The sequence below is a fragment of the Eleginops maclovinus genome, chromosome 6, assembly GCF_036324505.1.
Source record: "Eleginops maclovinus isolate JMC-PN-2008 ecotype Puerto Natales chromosome 6, JC_Emac_rtc_rv5, whole genome shotgun sequence".
NCBI lineage: Eukaryota > Metazoa > Chordata > Actinopteri > Perciformes > Eleginopidae > Eleginops > Eleginops maclovinus.
Genome location: NC_086354.1, coordinates 4,093,146 through 4,116,933, shown reverse-complemented (window position 1 = coordinate 4,116,933; position 23,788 = coordinate 4,093,146). Strand labels below are relative to the sequence as shown.

Below are 23,788 nucleotides of genomic sequence, written 5' to 3'. Positions count from 1 at the left end.
CCCCCGCTCTAGTGTTGGCTGTTCGGGGATAAAGCTAGTCGGTCATGTGATTCCTTTTTTTTTCCTCCTTCGAAGTTGAAAGGCAGGAGCAGAGCGGTGGAGGGGGCCCAGCTTGCCTTCCTACTTAACGTTTTCGTCCCTTTTTTCTGCCACATTTTTGTTAGTTTCTCACTCGGAGTGATATTTGTATCCAAACCTTTCCTTCACAATGGCGGGGGCTATTATTGAGAATATGAGCACCAAAAAGTTGGTGATAGTCGGAGTTACTCTGCTTTTGTTCCAGGCGTTTGCCTTCATGGTCGGCGGTCTAATTGGTAAGTTTTTCACCATTTTTATACCTTCACTTTGATCATGTTTAGCTATGGTGTGTCTTTGTGCGCGCGTGCATAAATGTAAACGCTAACGTTTGTCTTTGTGCGCGCGTGCACTTATGTATTAAATGTAAACGCTAACGTCTCTACACGGTAAAAGCACAAAGTGTGCCTCAACAACGGCTTCAAACAACATTTTGATACAAACTAAAAGATGTTAAGCTGTAACTTTTAGCCTTTTTTGAAGGAGTTGTGCTTAACAATGCGGTACTTTGACACCTTAGCTGACGGAGTGCACCTCATTTTAAATCACTGCTTTGTATCAAGGTGTTTGCTGCTGCATGCCACAACCGCTGGCTTCATATATTTGGCTAAAAATAACGTAGGATAACATATTTGCAGTGTGAGTAACTAAGTAGATTCACTCAAGTACTCTACCGAAGTACAATTTTGAGGTACTTTTTACTTGAGTATTTCAATGTTTTGCTAGTTTGTACTTTTACTTCACTACAATTCAGAGGTAAATGGTGTACTTTTACTCCACTACATTTATTTTGTACCTTTTCAGTTGCGTAGCAGATTTGGATTAATGATGTGAAATATAATCAACCCTTAAATCAGACTTTAGTTCACCTGCAGTAAATCCAGCAGCTACCCTGCAGTATACAACGCCATTCAAACTAGCTGCACCTTTACCAGCTCTGAGAACACTTTAATGATCAATAATTATAAAACATATCAGAGATATTATTCTGAAATGGATATACTGGACTACTTTTTTTACTTTTACTTCAATACAATTTTGATTGCGGGACAAATAATCTTACACTGTGGTACTTCTACGAAGTACCACTTGCATTTTCAGCACAGGAATACTCTAAAATACATGTAATCTTTTGTGTTTTTGACTTCTTTGATGCAAACTCGACAGCTCCCCCCCTTTTTTTCCTTCTCAAACCTCCTCCTCCCCTTCCTTCTTTACCCCCACCTCTCATATATAATGTCGGTCTGCTGTTTGGGGCCCCAGGCAGCATCTCTACCTTCCTTTCACTCCCCCCCCCCCCTGTGTAAAGTCTCTGTAGTTCCCTAAATCCCTATCCCCCTGCAGGCGGAACATTCATGTTTCCTCCTCTTCCCCCTAGTTTAATTTGCATTCAGACAGACAGCGGTGCACAAACATAAAACACAAGAGCGCACAGCTGTCAAAGTTGCATTCCGCCTTGAGGACCGCGTTGGAGTTGCTGTCAAATTTCTTCAAATCCACCCACCCACTCACACATGCAGCTACACACACTTGGTAGAAAATGTGCCTCTTTCTTATGGGCTAAATCTGGAAAAAAACAGCCCACAAACACCAGTCAGTCTGTCTCTGTGTCCCTGCTCTCACTCACTACATAGCTGGTGATAAATTAGCTTGTTCGGTTCGTTCCTTGCTGAGATGGTTTTAATGAAGCCAGATTCCTTTGTGTTTGCTCGGTGGCTGGGGGCGGCGGGGGTAATTGAGTAGAAAGGGTATTTTCTCCCCTTGTTTCCCCACAATCCTGGGGACACGGCATGGGGTCAGCAGGCTGAGGGGACAGTCTTTATTCCGGACACACTGTGATAAAGACAGGAGGAGCCGGTGGGCTGCCGGTCTCGCAGGGTCACTGTATTTAAACTGCAAGGGGGGCCGGATAGATAACTGGTTTAATTAAGTCATGTGTTTCATCTTTGTTGCTTTTTCATGTTATTTTTACACAGCTGTTAACCCACTTCCACAGTTGAAGGTTCCTTTAACATGGCCTTGGTTGAGTTTATGTGTCTGGACTGTCTGTTAGCCAAAGGGTGTGTAAACTGTTTGTGGTGTCCACCCCTATTTTACGAGTCAGATGTGATTTGGATTTTCAGGAACAAGTTATTCTGAATCTTTCTTGTTTGCTTACTGTTATAGTTTTCTTGCAGATATGGAAAACAGGAAGTAAGGAAGAATCAAAGCAGTTTCTCCTTACGAGTTGCTGCTTGCTAGGATCACAGTTGACAGTGATTACGGCTTTGAGTACTAGATATGTCATTAATCCTTTTTGTTAGCTGAATCTGAATATTCTAGGCTTTCATGTTCCCCACCTTGAGTCGGTATACATTCCACAAGCACCGTAATTAAAGCTTCCAGAGTTTTCTTAGACAGACCCTAGACACGGATGATCACATTTAGGAATGCAGTGTTTCTTTCTTTCTTGTATCTTGTTGTAACACACTGGAAGCATCTGCACATTTACCTTGAACTCATTCCACTGATTTTTAATCAGACACAAAGACTTTCATATGGGCATTTCAGAGTTGCTTGCCAGGTTCCAGTTCGCCGTCACTCTTTTTTATGCTTTTTGAAGAACAAATTGGCTATTTTGTTCTGGTACATTGTCCACATACACTAGCAATTTAGTATTCAACTCTTTTTTTTCCTGGTTATTTTGAGTCTTAACATGACTCACTTTGGGCTGTGGTCAAATTGTCAAAACAATTATGTCTGCTTTTCTTTGACCTCAATAAAAAGTGTCATGAGCTCAAGTGAATATTTAAAGGTGAATTCATAAGTTAAGAAAGGAGCAACCAATCTGAAAATCTAACTGCACTTTTAGTGGATTATTTTATTTAAATGTCTAAATTAGTTTACATTTAAAGTAACTGTATAACAAATGGGAAATGAGATGCAATGACAAATGCAATGTTGTACATTTTGATTAAGGGTTCCTGTGCATTAATGCATCCTAAGAAAGTATACAATCAAACAGTTACAGCAGAGGTTAATGATTACCAAAGGGTCATTTTCAGTTTGATCCTTCCGAATAATTTGTGATGGTAATATCTCCTTTTGGTAAAGAATAGTCCAGTGAACTCTGGGCTAAAGCAAAATGAGAAAGAAAGCGTAGCATATTTGCAAATCATTGAGTCTATCTCTCTAGCTCTTTAATCTAAAATTATTTTGGCGGTTAAACCCCACCATCAAAAGAAGAATATCGGCTATTCCTTTGTGTTCGCCAGGTTCAATACTTGCTGAATCTGCGGTGAACTTTGGCTGTTAATCAAAATAATTAAAAACGGGATGACTGGCTTGAATATTCTTTGAAGGAAACGTATGTTTGCTTGGATAAATGGACGGCTTTCTCCATTGTTGCTGCAATCTCAGCCCATACTCAATCTTTCAAGCTGGCTGAAGATGCTGATCATCTGACATCATTCTCCACTACATGATAGTTAAGCTTTTAACTCGCTTACACCTCCACTCTCAAAGCACTCTGATGTCGTTCACATGGACCTTCCATTTTTAACAACAGGAGGGTAAAGCTTTTGTCTCTGCATGATAATGATGGATCATTTCCCAAGCACTTCTAAAATCCTGTGAGGAGAGACCACAAACAGTCTTGTCAAACTCATGAATCTCAATGCGTAAACATTGTATTCGGTGCCCGAGAGCTTTCGGGAATTCTCCCTCCCCATCACCTCAGAGAGGGTGAGCTTTGAAACCAGGCAGCTTCCAAACAGTGTTAAAAGTAATTGCCAAAGTGTTTGGATTGAATTTGGCTTAAACCCAAGCTGTTGACTGTTCCTAATGGTTGCTAAGATATAAATATTGTCCTTGCACAGTTCAAACCCGAGTGCTCAAGTTTATTTATTGATTTCTACTCAAACTTTTCTGGATTTATTAGTTTGAGGAGACATTTGGCTTGGCAGGACCTTGAAACACTTTGCTGCGGTATTTCAACATGACACCTCGCCTAACATTACTTTTGTTTTGTCTCACCAGCTCCCAGCCCTACCACAGCGGTCCACTACTTGGCCACAAAGTGTGTTGACACGACCAAGCACCGAGCGGAAACAAAATGGTTCATGCCCTGGGGTCCTAACCAATGCGAAAAGATCCGGAACTTCGAAGAGGCCATGGCCAAGAAAATTGAGGCCAACAACATCGTGTTTGCTGTTCACATTCCTCTGCCCAACAAGGAGATGAGCCCCTGGTTCCAGTTCATGCTGGTCATCCTGCAGTTCGACATCGCATTCAAGATACACAACCAGATAGGTGAGAACCGGGGCTTTCTTATGGCTTTATCAACAACACGGCTCATGTTTCACCCTCAGGACATGGCTTTCAAGATGTGGAGGCAAGAAATTCTAACTAAGAGTCAGTGCTAGTTTGTATTGCATTGGTGGTAAGTGTCAGTTGAACGTTAGTCAGCTCAAAAAGTCTTAGTCGAACTTTGTATTTGTTGCATGAAAAAAAAAGAAAAAACTCCATCTGGGCACTGTGCTTTGTATCATTTGCCAGGAAACCCTTCACACTGAATTGTGGGAGCTGCGCTTAGTTGTTAAGTTAATTACTTCGGGCAGGGAATGCAAAGTTTGGGATCATTTGAGCGTATAAAGGAGAAACCGTCTTCGCTTTGAGCGAAACACTGAGTTAACCCAACATGTACGTTTTTTTTTCTCATACGAGGAGACTGGGATCGAAGATAAAAAGCAGCTGTTGTTATTATTATTATTATTATTATTGTAACCCTTTAATATACAATACTTCTGACCTTAGAAAGATATTAAAGGTTTATTACATGATGAGTGCTTAATGAGGCATTTTTGCCAACGCGCATGTTTTCTGTTTCCGCTTGCTTTGTGTCATTTTATTTGTTGATTGAATTAACTGTGTCCTTGCTGCTTGTTCTGACACAAATTAAGAATCATTACGCTACATGGCAGACCGCTTCGTCCCTGCGCTGTGTCCCACTACCGCCTTGCACGTTTCAAATGCTATTTATATTTCAAAGGCTCATTCTTACAGTCTTTATAATATATTTTATATGTTACACAATGTAAAATATGATGCTACTCATAAGATTCTTTCCAAATAAAATAGTGGTAAGGGATTCTAGCGGAACTAAAAGGGATTCGAGATGAAGAAGTATTAGGGAAGCTGTGGCGCAGTGGGATAGTTCGAGTCCCACTGCAGTCGGCATGTCCTTTTGATCCTGGGCAAGACGCTTCATCCCAAACTGCTCCTGTGGGGACTGCTCACAGTATTGAATGTACTGTATGTAAGTCGCTTTGGATAAAAGTGTCTATCAACTTGTTTAATTGTCTTGAGGCCTTACACATTCTCAATTTTTTTTCAATGTTTGAAGTTATTTCCCCCACCTTTGTCTTTATTTTATCTCTGTTATTTAACAATCTTGACGGCAAATATTTGAGGCCCAATGTGACCAAGCTAGCCTCTAAAATATTCTCATGTACTGTCACTTCTTATCACTCTCATCATAAATCTAGTCATTCCAACTATACCAGTCATACTTGTTGTTACATATTACCTTGCTGGTTGGATGTTGTCTTGTGGTCTTATTTCAGTTTATCAGGGGATTGCTTGAGGGACCCACAGAAATGTAGATTCAGTAGATTGGATTTCTGTTACACTGAAAGGTAGCAAACAATGATGGATGCCCTGCTGGTTGTTCTCTATACACCCTTGGGGGGGGGGGGGGGGGGGGGGGGTTCAGACGGGTTTCTCAAACACTTTTGAGACAAAATGAAGATAGATGACGGATTCAAACCAGACGTAGTTGCCTCTGAGCAATGCCATGTCTTATTATAACCACAGGTTAATGATTGATATATGCGAGATCTTCCCAGTTAGGGTTAGTTCACAGCTGACGTGTCTTCCACTTTTAAATGTTTTAAAAGACTCTGAATTGATTTAATGATGTCTAATGTATTTCATATATCTCAATGTATACATTATGGGAGATCCCCTTCAGAGTGGGGTTACATTAGTTGCTATATATTCTCCCAATTGTTTTCAGGGGACAGATGCAATAGTCCCCATCGTCCTGCAATTTTAAGTTGTGAGTGCTTTCACACCTTACCTGTTTGGATCAGTTAAAACACACGTCCTTTGCCTAATTTGTACAGTTAATTTGGATGGTCTATTGAACCCCTTGTGCTGATCACCCAATCAAAGACAGTTTAAAAAAATGAATTGGATTTTATTAAAGTATTTATGTGATTTACGCATTGTTTCAAAAGCTGAACTGCTCAGAAATCTGCTGATTGTAAAATCTGTTTAGAAAGTGATACTATACATGTGTCTGTATAAGGCCATGTATATACCTCATTTAGTAACCATCGTAGCACGTATGCATGTCAGCGTGGGTATGTTCCCTGATAAATGGGTCAAATTCTGCGACAACTGCAGAGCTTGCATCTTCAGCTCTGGGTACTTTGTCACGTCATTAAGTCCTTTAATAAGTGTGTGACAGGGATTCCGCAGTAATGAGCTCGGGATCATTACTCTACCTGGTATTCTTTATCCATAACGTGGGCCATTTGCAGACTGATGACTACTAGTAATAGTGTTATTTCATGAAAAATATCCACATCAGAAGCTTTCAAGAGCTGTATAACTTTCTGTCTGATACAGATGTTGTCTTCCACACACAGAAAAGTAACGTGTCAGTGTGTATAACTTCATGTTTGTGTACTCCAATAGGTTGGTTTTTTATAAAGTCCGAGTAGACACAAAATGGAGAAGAACTAAATGCACTTTTGTTTTACCTCTTGGTCCTGACAAAGTAAAACAATCAATGGGTGTTGAAGCATTCTAAATCTCTGAGGGTTGACCAAAGATTTTCAGGTTTTTTTTTAAACCTTTTTAATCCAGAGTGACTTAATTTTTTGCCCCGGGCTGTTTCAAATAGTTCATGTCTATTGTAATGAAACCCACTAATGAGTGTCAGTGGATATAGACAGAATTCATTAGCTCAGTGAATGAGAGGAAACGGGAGATAACTAATGTCTGGAGAGACAGGGTTTGGTATCCTGCTAGGGTGTTTGGGATCCCGGTAAGAGGGATTAGAGGATGGTGACAGAGTCTAATAAGTGACTGGATCTCCAGCGGAGCTTGGGAGAGAGGGTTTGACTCCTAATCACATCTTCTGCTTCAAGGCTTAGAGTGCAAGCACATTTTTGCTTCATAACAACCTCTGATACACAGTCCACACTGACTAATGCCCGTAAACCTTGATTCATCCAACTTTTAGGCTCATTTGTAAGGAAGAGGAAGGTAATTGTAAACATAGAGACCAAATGTTTGTGTTGTCATTTTATAGGACCCGGCCTTTCTGGTCTGGCTTGTCTAAACAGTCATGCTACAATGGCGGCTTACTCATCAGGATCATTTGCCTGCTCACATTCTCAGCCTCAGTGGAAATGTGCTGCGGGTTGTTAACTGCCTGGTGAGTCAGGCCGGACCACAGACCGGTCCGTTTCACACTGAATCAGTTTGATCTACACGAGATGCTGCTTGTAGTAGAAGCCATCTGCATTGTCTTGACTGTTTTGAAAATATTCAACTTTGCTTTTTTCCTCCTGAGGGGAGTTGTGCTTGAAGGTACTCACTAACTCACTAAACTGTATAGCACAGTCAAGCCTTTGGCCTGTTGTGTCGTTATTATAATAGTAAAGTAAAAATGTATTGCTGTAAAGTAGGTGTAACACCACCTGATGCCTTGGCACGGGGCTAGAGCTTTCATAGATATCCTTCACAAATATGACTGTTCACACCGATTGGTTTCATGAAGAGTTAGATCCAGCAGTACATTGAAGGAACTAAAAAAAAAACAGGAGCTATTTGTAACATCCGTATGTCACACGATGAGTCTTAAGAAATAACTGCAGTTATTGTTGGGTTCTGATGGGTGCTTTTTATTTTGGTGAAGAGAAACATTAGTGTTAACAATTGTCAGGGCATCAGACGGCAAAGACAGCTTTGTTTTTACAGAGAATAAATCTGGGATGGATGTCCGGTGGGTCTGCCGGTGGAAGCGTGGCAGGCAGCAGGCTGACACTGAAACTGAGATTTCTGAATTACATCCTTTCTTGTACTCCTTTCTTTCTGTAGAGGAAGTAAAGGAACTCCGGATTTTTTTTTTGTTTGAGGTGCAATATATGACTCAGCAGCTTTAAGACATGAAGGAACTATTATTTTCCGCTTCGCTCTAATGCAGTGTTTTCACCGGAAGTGACGTTAGCGCCCTCTTACTACACTTTTCTAGAAAACCCCCTGAATATTATGCTCACTCCTATAGAAAAAATTGCATTTTGCACAATAGCAAAACACATTCCTTTAGCTAGAACTTGTCTTAGTGTTTAATTTTTTCGGTACCATTTGAAAAAAATGTGAAATAAGGTTATCATGGAATCTTCTCTAAATGATCTAAAGAGCTTTCAATCATTACAAAATGAGTTACTTTCACTCTTTAAACATGTTGACATGAAATCCTAAACTGAGCTGATACGATATAGATTCCTTACACTTTTTAATACAATGCTAATAATCCTCAAAACTGCAAACCCAGCTCTTCCTTAAAGACATAATGACATCATCTCGTCTGTCTGAATCATGACTCTCTGTATGACGTATAAACCCAAGGCCATCTCTTGTCTACCATATCTGTGGAACAATGTGCGAGGTTCGCCCTTATTAACCACTCCACCCACCTGCACCACTCCAACCCTGCTAAGAGCACCCCCTTTGGCCAGAGTCCAGCAATAACACAGCTGTTGAGGAGGCTTAGTCTCCGTGGCAATGGCCGCTGGACTGTAGTGGAATGTTTGCATGAAGCGAGCTCATATTGGAGGCCGCTGTCTCCTCCAATGGCAGAGCGGAGGGCATTACACAGACAGTCGGCTGCCAGTTCTCATCTGGTTCCCCCTCCCTCTGCAACAGCACAGGCCACCGGGTTTCTTTCTCTTCACTCCGGCTCGTTTCATAACGGCCAAGAGGCACTCTGGAGGGCTGGAGGAGAGAACACTTGGCTTTGTAATGTGATCTAAAGATGCAGTTTTAATAGCTTGTTTTTTAGGGTTTCACCGGGATGCGTTATTGGAGGCCACCTCAAGGTCTTGTTAAAGTAATGTCAAGTAGGAAGTAGTCTAGATTTGGGCCACCATGTAGTGCACACTGAATATATCACATGCTGAGAAATAATCCTGGTAATCTATACAATTCTTCCCAGGATTAACACTGAAAAGATTTGACCTTGATTCATTTACAACTATGAACAGCCTAATTGAAAGTCTAGCCTTCAGATATAAACATTGGTTAGAACTGCAGCCAAGCAGTGCTTTGATTTGATTTTTTTCAAGGTTAGAAACGTCCCTCCTAATTCTGTTAGCACTGTACCAAGCTGGAGGGGTAGCTTGTAAAACATTTGCATGGTACCTGTGAATAGAGTGGTGCTGGAACAAGTCCTAAAACCCAGAAGTGAGTTAGCATTTTACCACTTCCTGTTCTCTCGTCTGTCAGTGGGATTTCTCCATAGGATTTTGGAAAATAGTTTGAAATAAGGTCTGTGGTTGACACAAATTTAAGAGACAGGTCACATTTTGTCCTACGACATTAAATACATCAGCGGTGACCGGAAATTATGAAAGTAGGGTAGACAATAGACATTTGGAGATTATCCGGCTGAACAAAACGTGCATTTATCAAACGGGTTTGTTTTCCACATATCTTATTTTTTTTAATCGTATGGAGAAATCACATTGCTTTTTTGTCGAGGGAACCCATGCACAGATAACTTCCGGGTCGGCCTACAAAAATACTTCATCCCTGCACCACTCTATGCACAGTAGTATATTTGGGACGATCTCCATGTCTAGCAGTGACATCTCTCTGCTAGTTTCATAATTAAAAGGCAGTGACTGTCTGTCATCAGGACCTAATTCATCCCGTCACTAGAATAATAACAGCCAGCAGGAGGTATAATAAGCAACGGATTACAACAACAAGAAGGTCTTGTGCCTCTTTTCCACTGCATGATACCGACATGGTTCGACTGGTTTGGAACTGTCCTTTTTTTTAGTTGTCTACTGGCAAAAGTTGTGGATAGTATCAGGTAACTGGTAAATTGTTTTGCTACTTCCTATGTCTAAGATCAGTCTGCTGAGCTGATTATAAAAGATTTAACTTGCTGAAAACGGCTTTTTATGTTTATATTAAATTTAGGCTAATGGGTAGAATACACTTGTCCAAACTCCAGTCTACTGCGATTCCTTTGGTTGACTATCACCCTTGCATTCTTTCAATTTTTTGAGTCAGGGTCTAAGTGGATGTGTTCCAATCACAGCCCCTGCAGTTAACATGTCAAAGTGACCTTGGGCATGGTAACTTAACCCCAAAATAACTCCCTTAGGCGTGTCTGAGGAATTTATGTAATTTCCTTTGGATAAAAACATCAGCTGGATGGCTGGAAGTAGTGAGTACACGCAAAGACATAACTCTATCACAGTCACAATTTAGACGGATCAAAACACTTTTTAAGGGAACAATCTTCTTCTGCAAGCTCTACTGCACTTTATAAAATAATGACTTTGCTAAATGTTTGTAGTGATCTGAAAGTAAATGTCTGCTGCTGTATTTCTTTCAGAGGATGGATCGCTGGCCACCATCGACGTGGGGCTGGCCTACAGGGACGACACAGTCAGCGAGTGGACGGAGATGGCTCACTCGTTTGAACAGAGGAAGCTCAGCTGCAACTTCACTACAGCCAAGGTGTGGCACGACACTCGGTGCCTCCTCATGCATCTTTAGGGGGCAGGGATGATGTACTTTTGTAGGCCCACCCGGAAGTTAGCATCCCTCCCCTGACAGCAATGGGATTTTTCCTTTTAGATTTTTGGAATATTGCTAAAATAAGATCTGTGGCAAACGGGTGTTAGTGATACTTGCCTGTTTTTTCAGCATAATAATGTCCACATACATTTTTTTTAAGCATAAATGCAATTGCCAGGAGTAAACAGCTGACGTTATAAACAAACTACGTACAGCTGCACATCACCACCTCTCAGCTAAAGACGGACCATTGTTTGGCTTGATGTCATTCAGTCTCATTTAGTCAACTGTTAGCAACTGCTGTTTAAAGATGGGTAAAAGCTTCAGGCGTTTACCAGGTTAAGTTGTTTACTTATGTGTTTTATGTCATAGAACAACATTTGAAAGTCTCTTTTGCTTGTGTTAACCACAGACTGCAGGAATCTAACCGGAATGTAATTTAAAAACCGTTGACCTCGAAACTGGAAAAAATATATTTTCTCTTCAGTCAACTTTTATATATTCACTCTTTTAGTTCTGTTTTATTTTCTATTTTGAGGTGTTTATATTGGATAATGGTTAATTTATTTTTGTATTATTATTTCTAATTATGTGCAATATTTAGTTTTACATGCTGCTGCAACGAAAAAATGTCCCAATTTGGGATAAATAAAGTAAATGTTATTTTATCTTTTTAAAAGTAATTTTTGCATGGTTTTGAATCCAGCCTAAAAGCTTGTATTGTTGCAGCTTAATGATGTTACATATTCATCACACTTTGATTGCTGCTCATAATAATTGATATCACCGGCGTTGGCTTATGAACTTGTTAGATTTATTTATGTGACTTAAAAGCAACATTTCTCTTACAGTGAAGTAAATCTGTTTGAGTTTTGAACCAGACGTGGTGTTTTGCTGTGCGTTTTGCAGACCTATGAGAACGAGGGACGTTACTATGAGTGTGACCTGCTGCCTTTCATGGAGGTAGGCAGCGTGGCCCATAAGTACTACCTCCTCAACATCCGCCTGCCTGTCAACGAGCGCAAGAAGGTCAACGTGGGGATCGGAGAAATCAAGGACATCCGTCTCGTGGTGAGTTGGCTTTTGATCGGTAAACTTCCTAACGGTTACGCCTCAGACTGAGGGTGTTTGCCATTGAGTGATGGGATGTTAGTGCTTGCTCTGGAACAAGGAAACTTTCAAAAGCAAATATTTGACTTTGCTTCCTTTTTTCTTCTCCAAGAGCATCCACCAGAACGGGGGCTTCACCAAGGTGTGGTTTGCCATGAAGACCTTCCTCACTCCCAGCATCCTCATCATCATGATCTGGTATTGGAGGAGGATCACCCTTATGAGCAGACCTCCTGTGCTACTGGAGAAGTAAGGCAGCTCCATCCCTGATGTTCCCTCTATACCACTGTATTCTGAGCACCATATTTATTTTATACCTAGCGGCATCACAAGGGATTCACCGATACATTTTATTTTTATCCATTTGTTGTAAAGATGCCTTTTTTTGGGTTAGTAATTTGAGGCAAGGCATTTTTTATATATAGCAAGAAAACCTAGAAACCAAATAAAAAACGACATTTGAATATAATAATAATAATAATTTAAAAATGATTAAAAATCCAAAAGTGTTAAAACCAGCTAACATAGAATAATACTGGCATGAAGTACAAGTATATAAGTTGCAGTGTAAGATATGAATAGTTATCTGATTTAATAAAAGGCAGCGTAAAATAGAAAGGTCTTTAATGGAATTAACTTTTAAAAGTATGTTATATTTAGTTAAATTATAAAGTAAAGATATCAGGACTAAACATAAATATATCTCACAAATGTACACATTACCTGATATAATAATTAATGTACCAACATAACATCATAAACCTGTCTTATTTATATTTCAACATTTTATTTAATCATACTTTCTTAAAAACAACCAAATGTTACAGGATGTTGAAAAAATATGAAAAAAAAACTAGACCTCAGAATAAAATGAATCATTTATTTAATTACACATTTCAAACCTTAATGTCATATCAGCCTTAACTAAGAAAGCATATTTTTATGATTCAGGAGATGGATTGATTTGATCTCTGAGTGATATGCAGTGAGGAAAAACCTGACAGATGTATATAATATGGGACGAGGTAAATAATTGAAAGGATTTGCAGGGTGATTGAACACAGATGTTTGAGTTCACTCCTGTAACAAACCCCCTGAAGGTTTGAGCAGCAACACAGGTATTCCTGCCTGCAGCAGATAGTCTGAATGCTGGAGCCCTGCTCACAGCCTCTGTTTTTCTAACCCCCTGCTGGGAGGACAGATCAGTCAGAGGCGCCACAGGAAGTGCCTGACCAAGCATGAAGCAAAATCGGCAAGCTAGCACTCAGCTACATGCTGCAAACACACATTCAGGACATAGATACACACACACGCAGACAAATCACAGTCCCTGTCCTACCCTCTGTATCTTCCGGCTCAGGGCTCTCATTCCCAAAGGAGTCGGCAGGCTCTCAGGAAGTTGTACATTATTTGTGGACAGCAGATGATTTTTTGATGACCCACAGTCTGCGGTCATGCTACTGTAGCCTTCAGAGGTGTCAGGATGGCGCACCTTTTTAGATTTTCTTTGAACTTCAGAGGGCAAATGATTGATAATATTTTGGGAAAAAGGTAGATGGAGAAGAAGATTATTAGAAAAGTTATTACCTAAACATCCATTAGCTGTGACAAACCTTTATTAAAATTGACCCAAAAAATGTCTGTGCTTTGGAAAAAGCTGCAACACACACTGATGTCTCACCGAGAGGGAATGATAAATGTCATTAGCTACACCTGTGCTCCTCCTACTGTCACATGTCAACAGTGGTGGGAAAAGTGCCAAAGTCCTTTACTCGAGTAAAAGTAGAATAACTATGGTCTTAAAATACTGTATTACAAGTAAAAACCCGGAGTTGAAACCATTACTTTAGTAGAGGTACTGATATATTATCAGTAAATGTTTTTTAAAGAAAAATGTTTTGTGGTTTGTCAATGTGGAGCCAAAATACTGTATATATCAAAAATGAACGTATTGCATCACCTCATGTGTTTTCATATTTACAAAGTGTGTTAAAATCATACTTTGGAGTAAATGCACTTTTCTATTTTCCACCACTGCATGTCAAAATGTCCTGTGTAAAAAAACAAAATATATTTAGAGGTATGATTTATAACGATTCCAGATTAAAATGTTAAGAATCGACTAGACCTACATTTTATATACAGCAGTTGAATGTTCCTGTACTTGGATAATTCCAAATGCTTAAAAAAATAATAATTGGAGAAATCCAAAATTTGAATCCAGATAACTTTGCATTTCATTCAGACGTCTGTAGTGCATCTTCTTTTTCTGCCAGAAGCTGTGATAAATTCACTTTTTTTTACTGTTTCTAAGCCACATTTTGACAAAACACACTTTTATATCTTAATTATTCTGACCTATATATTTAGCTGAAAAAGGATGTCAGCATCAGAGGTCTGTATGTTAAGTTTAAGAGAAACAAGCTGAGCTAATGTTAGCGGTTAGCTTGCACCCTTTCATCCTATGTCTGCTTTGCAAAGAACTGTTTAAACTGGTTTCAATTGCCCGGCCCTTTTTATTTGGAGAGGAAGAGACCTTTGTAGATAAAAATGTTATTGATATGCTTCTTCTGAAAAACACACAAACACACATTTGTCTTTTTTAGTTTTGATTAAGAAACCGCTTGTGGCAAAAACGGCATTGTGTGCGTAGACCTCTAAAACCTTTTCTTACCATACCCTTTGTCTTACTCTACACACACACACACTCTCTCTCCTGTCTGTGTTGGTGGTACTCAGGACACATTCCTAGCATACCAGCTGAATGTGGTTTCACTCCGTAGAACATCGCTGACGAGCTGTCTAGAGCGCTATAGCTTAGAACCTGTGTTACATTACTTAGGTTACACAGAGAAAAAAAATTGTACTCGTGTTTAGGCCATCTTTTTATGTACAGCTTACCCCCCTCTCTTCTTCTCTCTCACACCTACACACTGTAGCTCTGTTTTGCCCTCTTAACTATCTATTTACGATCATCCTTTCATCTAGTGGCGGCGTGCAGGGACCTGTTGCAGATGCTTAGAAGAGCAGCTCTCTTCTGTCTTTCTGTAGGCCGATTGTTCTCAATTCACTCCCCCTTTCTTATTTCTCTCTAAATGTCTGGATTTCAAGGTTGAGGGACATTGGCTGTTTATAATGAGGCTTTTTGGAAAGGTAATAAATGATGTAGATTTGTAGAAGTCAGTGGGAACAAACTGTGCTTGTAGCTGAATGGATAATCTAATCGATAATGTCCCGAGATCTAATGATTCTCCTTCAGCAGTTGGAGATGTAGCCCCGCTATAAAACATTGATTGTGTCTGAGTAGTGTAAAGCCCGTCAAAGTGACCCTATATTTTATCTGCAAACACTGTAAGAGCCCTCATTATCCTGATTGCTAAGAAAAGTTTCCTCAGGTTTTGTAACTTTTCATCCATTTCTCTTGCTTCAAACTCCAGTATGGCTGCTAAGGCTACACACATAATACTGCTAATGACATGTATTTAAAGGGGCCATATTCTGCTCATTTTCATGTTCATATTTGTATTTTGTGCCTCTCTTTTGACATGTCTCCATGCTTTACTGTTCAAAAAAGCTTTTGTCATACTGCCTGTGCTGCAGCACCTCTTTTCACCCTCTGTCTGAAACCAGAGCCCAGTCTGCTCTGTTATGATTGATCAACTTCTTGGAGATGTCCTGCCCCTTAGCCTATCACGTACAATGGGTTGAAGCGAGTGTTGGGGAGTGATGCCCTTATGTTAGCGAAGTAAATAAAGGAGTCCAATGGAGGCGTTTTAGGCAGAAACTCCCTCTGGAGGGAACACAGGGATTTTTACCATTTACATACACTAAAACCTATATAATGCACTACAGGAAAGGGAAAACCACAAATAACAACCATAACCACTCTAAAAACGTAACCACTCTATTATCTACGAGCATCAACTGATGTATTTATTTAAGAATAGATGGTTTTAAGGATGCCACATGTGTAGGTTATGATGGTAAAAAAGGAAAGTTGTAAAACATGTCAAATGTTTTGCTCCCTCAGGGTGATCCTTGCTCTCGGTATCTCGATGACGTTCATCAACATCCCAGTGGAGTGGTTCTCTGTTGGCTTCAACTGGACCTGGATGCTGCTTTTCGGTGACATCAGACAGGGCATCTTCTACTCCATGCTGCTCTCCTTCTGGATCATCTTCTGCGGGGAGCACCTCATGGTACTGTACTCGGTACCTTTTACTTAATGTTTGATGGGTTTCTCACTGACCTGCAGGGTGAATTGCTAATTGTTTGAAGTTCCATCATAGCCATACCAAGACTAGTTGATGTTGTTGAGCTAAAAGACAACATTTAAACTGTATTTCAGATAACACATGAAGGGTTATTTAATGGTCAATCCATGTTAATGTAAGACAGTGTAAAGCACTACCAGCTGGACCAAAATGGAAAATAAATGCCTTTAGTTTTGAAACCAGTGAGCCTGAATTATTCTGATCTTTACGTCTGCTCTGTCTTCTTCTCTCAGGACCAGACGGAGAGGAACCGGTTCTCAGTGTACTGGAAGCAGGTCGGACCCATCGTGTTCGGCTCATTCTGCCTCTTTATCTTTGACATGTGTGAGAGGTTCGACCAAGTCTTTTCTACGTCACTATTGAGACTTGTTTTTTTACAAAAGTAGTGGATATTAGTATGCACACCTTTTTTTTATAACCATCTTGTGAATTTACGCTCAAGAGTAGATAAGCCATAACTGTTTCTGTTTTACTTCCAGAGGGGTCCAGCTGACAAACCCCTTCTACAGCATCTGGGCGTCTGATGTGGGGACTGAGCTTGCTGTATCCTTTTCTAAACGGTTTGCTAACGGTATCAGAGAAAGATCACTCATGCAACCAGCTTGTCTGACGGCTATGATGCTGATAAAAATCAGTGTGTCAATTGCGTTAATAATGTTTTTAGCTCAGTTTATCCTCTTGTTGTTGGAACACATTTGTCTGAACCAATACTTTGTTAAAGAGAGGCACATGAGGTTGTATGGTACCTAGCCAATCGGTTAACAGAGATTAACTATATAGAAGCAAAGCAATGTACTGCTGTGAACGCTCTATGCACCGCCTTAAAAATCAATATAAGTGCAAGCTATATATAGAATATTCTCAAAGCTTTACCAGCCATTTCAGATTTGGGGGAAATAATACTAACTTCACCCAGCAGAACAGGCACACTGCTGGTCTACTGCTGCCTCGATCAGATGGTTTAAGTAGGACTTTGGTTATTCCAAACTAGTTTTCGCCTGGTGGCTTTGGCAGATATACAGGCTTCAGTCTCCTGACTCAGAATAACCAAATGTTGTGAAGATATTGTAAATACAGAGTACATTAAATATATATATATAATTATTTTTTTACTTTGGCTGGTCATTTCTGTATTATTACAGCGTCCACAGCAGTACATTTCTTTGCCTGTGTGAGGTAACTGTAGGTAATACACTGACTTTGTTATTATAAAACCCTTATTAAACACATCCAAAGATCCCTTTAATGCCCCACTTCCAGTTCTTGCAGTATGTGCTTGTGAAGTTTTTTCCAGTTGGCATTAGCAAAAACTGGCAACGGTCTCTAGACTAAAAGATGAGAAATAATTCAGTAATGCCATATGTGAAAGCATTTCCCAGGGTGTCCGCATGATGTGTTTACTGTATCAGCTCGTACCTTTTAGTTTACTTTGCATTCCGAGCTGAGCAATGCAGGATTCATCAGCACACAACATTTTTCCAAACACACAAAAATATGCTTATTTTTCTCATTTCTGCATAACCAGTACATGTTTCTTACCTTTACAATGATGTGTCTGTGTTTGTCGACAAACATTGAAGAGATTACATCCGTATATCTACAGTATGCACCACCAGTGTTCTTACAGAGGGTGTTATTTGGTTATTTCCTTGACTGGAGTTGCTTCAGATGGCGTTCATCATTGTGGCAGGGATCTGTGCCTGCCTCTACTTCCTCTTCCTCTGCTTCATGGTGTTCCAAGTCTTCCGCAACATCAGCGGTAAGAGGACGTCCCTGCCCGCCATGTCCAAGGCCCGACGGCTGCACTATGAGGTAGTTGTTGTCATTTGGAATCTTGCTTTTCTAATACTTCATTATCACCAAATAAACAAACACAAAAAGGATTTCTTCGCTAAATGGAAAATGTTTTACTATTTCATCCCGCTTGTCATCCTTTTAGGGTCTGATTTTCAGGTTCAAGTTCCTCATGCTGGTCACTCTGACCTGTGCTGCCATGACTGTCATCTTTTTCATCATCAGTCAGGTGAGTCACAATGCTGTCCACAGAACCATTTATGTGTTAACTGGTTATGTTTGAAAGGGAAATAAAAAGGTGTTCCTGTCACAATAGAATGGTTTAGGAGTCCTAAAACCAGGAAATATGTCTCGATGTCACATTTTAAAAATTATATTTTTGGTTGGATGCCTAAAAATAGATCTGTTAACACAAGCTGGTGAATGTCCAAAGTTTCGATGTGTCTCAAAAATCGCAGCTGCTAAAATGTGACTAAATAAACTAATATATGTTCATCATGCCAAACATTAGCCACCCTTAGCTTAGCAGTGTTTATGCACAGCCATGTTCCTTTTGATGTAGTTTATAGCCTAAAGTTCGCCGTTTAACTCTGGAGATGGCATTTGCTCTTCAGAAATAATCAAATCGGTGTCAATATGTGGAGATTATTCTGTTTAACAGAACGTGTAATTATCACAAGCGTGCGTTTGCCACAGAGCTTATATTCTGCAATAAACTGAATCCAATTGCAACCCATTGCTTTTTGTCAAGGAAACACTTGTGATGCTAATTTCCTCGTTGGCCTACAAAAAATATGTCATCCCTGCACTGCACTATACGTACAACGCTCCGCCCTAAAAACTGTTTGTCTCCTGTCTGTGTGCAGGTGAACGAGGGCCACTGGCACTGGGGGGAGCACACGGTGCAGGTGAACAGCGCCTTCTTCACCGGCATCTACGGCATGTGGAACCTGTACGTGTTCGCCATCATGTTCCTCTACGCTCCGTCCCACAAGCGCTACGGAGACGAACACTCCAGTGGACAGTGCATCACGGGTAACCACCCGTTTCTACTCACTTTCTTTCGAAATTACAGGGATGCAGTTTCAGTTGTAATTGCTGTATGAAACGTTATAGTAGTGGAGTGCAATATGCTCAACATTTTCAGCTATTGTAGTTATAAGTCTAGGATATCAGAGAGACAAAGAATTAAATGTACTAAATGATAAAATAATAGATATAGCTTGAACATGTTTCTAGGTAGTACATTTACTAGTGCTGTCAAAGTGTATGCGTTATTTATCCATGTAGTGGAGTAAAAAGTACAAATATTAGCTTCTAAAATGTAGTGGAGTAAAAAGTACAAATATTAGCTTCTAAAATGTAGTGGAGTAAAAGTTTAAAATGGAATAAAATTAAAAGACTTAGCTTAAGTAGAAGTACCTCAAGATTGGAAATGTACCACGACATTAATCCCCCTCCCTCACGCACCCGTCCCTCATCCAGCACCAGTCACTTTCTATTCCCCGCTGCTACTGGAAGTGTACTACTTATTTTTTGCACTAAAGCACTACTTGCACTACTGTCAAATTGTGTTGATTGTGTCAAACATATGTATATATTACTTAGGTTTTTTCGTATACCGCTCCCCCCCCCCCCCCTTTTTTTCCCCTACGCTCTTATCTCTTTATGTTATATGTTCTTGTTTATGTTCGCACTGTGGGACTGCCAGAAACGGTATTTCCATTTTCTGTATGTATAACACATGTGGAGACTTTGACAATAAAGTGGACTTTGACTTTTGAACTCTTTGAATTGTACTTAAGTACAATACTTGAGTGCATGCCCTTAGTTAATGGCTATAGCTTGCAGGCCTTAAATACAATTCACTTAAATGTATCTTTGTTTTGGATTGTTGCAATATTAATAAACATCCATTTTGTCTAAGCATCCATATTTATCCACTCAGGTTTATAAGAGTATTAGAAACTTTAAAACAATCCTTTAAGATACATTTAAAAATAGATTCAAAAAATGTGCTATTAATTTGCAATGAATTGCCAGTTAACTATGGAAACCCTGTTATTCAATACATATTTTCTTTGATTGGAAGCCCTCATTTTTACATATGCATGAAGTTGTCTAAATCTATAAGTTGGTCTGATAGGTCAGTGAGCATCAGTGATAACTTGCGTTATCTTAAAAATAAAATTGAAGAATAAAGAGAATAATTTAGAAGGTGCTGGATTGTTTTCATTATGCCATTTGCCATGAGCATTTATTATTTAAGATTCTAGTATATCACATAGCATCTTGGAAAATCCACTAATGCTTCATAGTTCTATATTGAGAACATAAATTACATAACTTTTAGTTGGTTGGCATTTCTTACTTCTCTTCTTAAAGTTATTGGTAGTATGTCCCTAGTGTCCCTCTTTATTCTGTCTGTCCGCTGCTGTAAAGCAGCCTATTCATCCAGAGTTTGTTTAGTAGGAAAGGGGGGGGGGGATTGAGAAGGTCCCAGATTCCCAGGAGAAAGAAGGGTCTTTTTGGTCCGAGAGGATGATTCTAATGGACACCAGGCTCCCTTGGAGACAGACAGAGAGGGAGGGAACAGTGAAGAGGGTGGGGGGAGGGGAAGTAATGAAAACCATCCATCCATTTCCTGACGTCAGGGAGAGAGAAAGAACATGTGGAAATCTGGAAGAGTTCCCTGAAGTGCGTCAATCAGTGTCAGGCAGGGGCGCCTCTATCCAAGTTTCAGTCTCCTTGGTGATTTACTCGAGTTTCACTTCTGTTTCAAATAAGCTGGAAGTATTTCTGTTGGTGAAATTCAGCGAAACGTGTTTGTTATGCAACAGATCTCATGCCTGCAGTAAAACAAGGGAATGTGCACAACAGGAACCCAAGGGAAAAAATATGAGGGATGAAACCAAATATTCTACTCGGAAACGAATATTTCTTTTACCTGAAGGGGGAAAAAAAGTCCATAGTTGAAGCCTGTATGTTTTTAATTTTTTCAAGTTGAATCATGTCATAGTAGATTGCCACTACATAAAAAAGCCAATTCTGTGGTTCCAACGTTTGTCACAGAGGGGGAAAAAATGTGCTTTGGAAATGGTAATAATTGACATGGATCAGCCGAGTGCTTGAATTTATATATTATATTCATTAAAAGAAAGGGGAGGGGTTTAAAAAAAAAAGTATGACAATCTAACTTTTGTAAATGGGCGGCTTAAAAAGCAAGCGAGATGGCTAAGCTTTAGATATGCCTAAAGAAGTTAATACTAGGAGATGTGGCTAACCAGACATTACAAAACTGCGTTATTGATATCCTCAAGACATTATTATGGTCCTATGCAGAACCCGCAAGAAATCTATACAAGTTATATCATATCCTTGATCTGTGTCCAAAAATATACGTCTTTTTTTTTAGCAGAGGGGAATTTTGCCTGAAAGTACTTGAAAAGTCCTTAAATGTATGTTTAAGAAGGTTGCACTTTTTCAAACTACCTTGTCAACATTCAATCCTGATTCTGTATGCATCAGCCTTAGGTTGCATGTAAAACTACATTTCGTATTGGTTAATATCCCCTAAGTTCAGATCTTGTACTTGAGTAAAAGTAGAAGTACTCAGATCTTGAGTAAAAGTAGAAGTACCAGAGTGTAGGAATACTCTGTCACAGTAAAAGTCCTGCATTCTAAATGTTCCTCCAGTGAAAGTAGAAAGTACTCTCATCAGAGCTGGTAAAGGTGCAGCTAGTTTGAATGGCTTTGTATACTGCAGGGTAGCTGCTGGATTTACTGCAGGTGAACTAAAGTCTGATTTAAGGGCTGATTATATTTACCATCATTAATCCAGATCTGTAAAGTAACTAAAGGGATTAAATAGAAGTAAACCATTACCTCTGAATTGTAGTGGAGTAGAAGTACAAAGTAGCATAAAATGGAAATACTCAAGTAAAGAACAAGTACCTCAGAATTGTACTTCAGTAACAGTACTAAGTTGCTTTACCCCTCTGTGTTATACCATATTTAATATATTATTACATGTCATTATTAAATCAATTTGATGCTTTGAAGACACATACATCGCATTGCATTTTTATGAAATGTAGGTTAACTATTACAACATTAGCATGATTTAACCGGACTTTGGCATAACACAGCCCCACCGCCCATCTTCTATCCTATTACAGAGGCTGAGATAATGACGTCTTTGTACATCTCAACAAAATCCATGCTGTGAAGATATTTTGCTTTCATATGACGCTAGTGTTGATTTTAGTGTTTGATGTGTTTATGTCTGCAGGAGATAACGGAGGGAACAGTGGAGAGGACATCCAGCTGACCACTACAATCACACATGTGGACGGCCCTACTGAGATCTACAAGATGACGGGCAAAGAGGCCCAGGAGTAGATATCGCACTGTTAATAAACCCCCCACTACTACCTACTGCTCCAACAACCCCCTCCCTCGTATACATATGTAATCCAACAGGCTTTTATTTTGACAAGGCCCGGCCATCAAAAGTCCAGCACCAATTTAACCAGCCCCATGGCTGAATATTATCAACACTCCTGTCCTTTTTCATTTTTCAGTGGTATCCTGTTCTTGCATTTCATACTTTATGTGAACTGTGTTTTTAAATGTTGCACATTGTTTTTTTTTTACACCAAAAATAGATATTAGTGTGTAAGGAAAATCATTTATTGGAGGTCAGAAGTTGCATTTGGCAGCTGTCACTCTTGTTTGTTTTAGAAGTACAGTGTGGTAAAACTAAATCCTTTTGACAATGGACTGCAAGTTTTGCAGATATATGTAGTTTAATTTACTGCTTAATTTCCCTGTTATATTCTCAGTCACAAATATTCTTCCATAGAAAACAAATCATGTTTAGTACTGCTGTCAATCATTCAAGTGGCGGAGATCTTTTTTTATATCATACATGTACAGACTACATAGCCACTTTGGGAAATGCATACTGTACGTTCGTTATGTTACAATGTAGATATCTATTTTTTATAAAGTGCTTATTTTCAACTTCACAATTACATGCATCAACTCTATCAATGTTTTTGAAGTGGACTTTAGCCTATTATACATGGGTCTTAGTTTGTTTTTGCTTTTTATTCTAATTTAAATAAAAACACTTTTACTTAATACCCTGATGTGTTGTCAAAGTGTTTAGTCGGAGTGATTGAGCTAAGTCCTTATTTTTACACTTTACAAGAGGAATAAAACTAGGAAAGGGATTATCAACAAACTACCTAGAATTTAGTGTGTTGTGTTTAGGCTTTTAGAGATTTTTTTTGGTATGATACATTCAAAACACCTTGGCTGCAAGGCTTTAATAATAAACTCATTTGTTAGGTGGTGATTTATGTCTGACTATAAACGCACATTTATAGGGAAAGGGTGCCACTGCATGGCTCATAGAAGAACAACAACTCCACTTTCACTTTTCTCATTGGTTAAGCTAGCCGAAGAGAGCTGGTGTGAAACCGGAAGTCCTGTTGTAGTTTTGATTTGACAGATTTTAAGCAGTCAGGGTATTTGAGATTAAAAATGGGTGCGTTTGGTACATTTAATAAAGAGTTACAGTTGTATGTCAAATTTATTTAGCACTTACCAATATCAGAACCTAATCTAAATACATTAACTGATTTGCGAGCTATTCGTTACAT

General features: G+C 39.4%; 1 protein-coding gene across 1 annotated transcript; it reads left to right on the top strand.

Moving 5' to 3' along the window:
* Positions 1-23,264, top strand: wls (Wnt ligand secretion mediator). The gene is made up of 12 exons (XM_063886443.1): positions 1-314; positions 4,093-4,365; positions 10,757-10,881; positions 11,851-12,012; positions 12,164-12,300; positions 16,082-16,250; positions 16,559-16,656; positions 16,805-16,868; positions 17,994-18,137; positions 18,265-18,348; positions 18,986-19,154; positions 22,411-23,264. Exons 1-12 carry the CDS (start codon positions 209-211, stop codon positions 22,518-22,520), a joined length of 1,641 nt encoding a protein of 546 aa, XP_063742513.1. The 5' UTR covers positions 1-208; the 3' UTR covers positions 22,521-23,264.
* Positions 23,265-23,788: the final 524 nt, after the last annotated feature.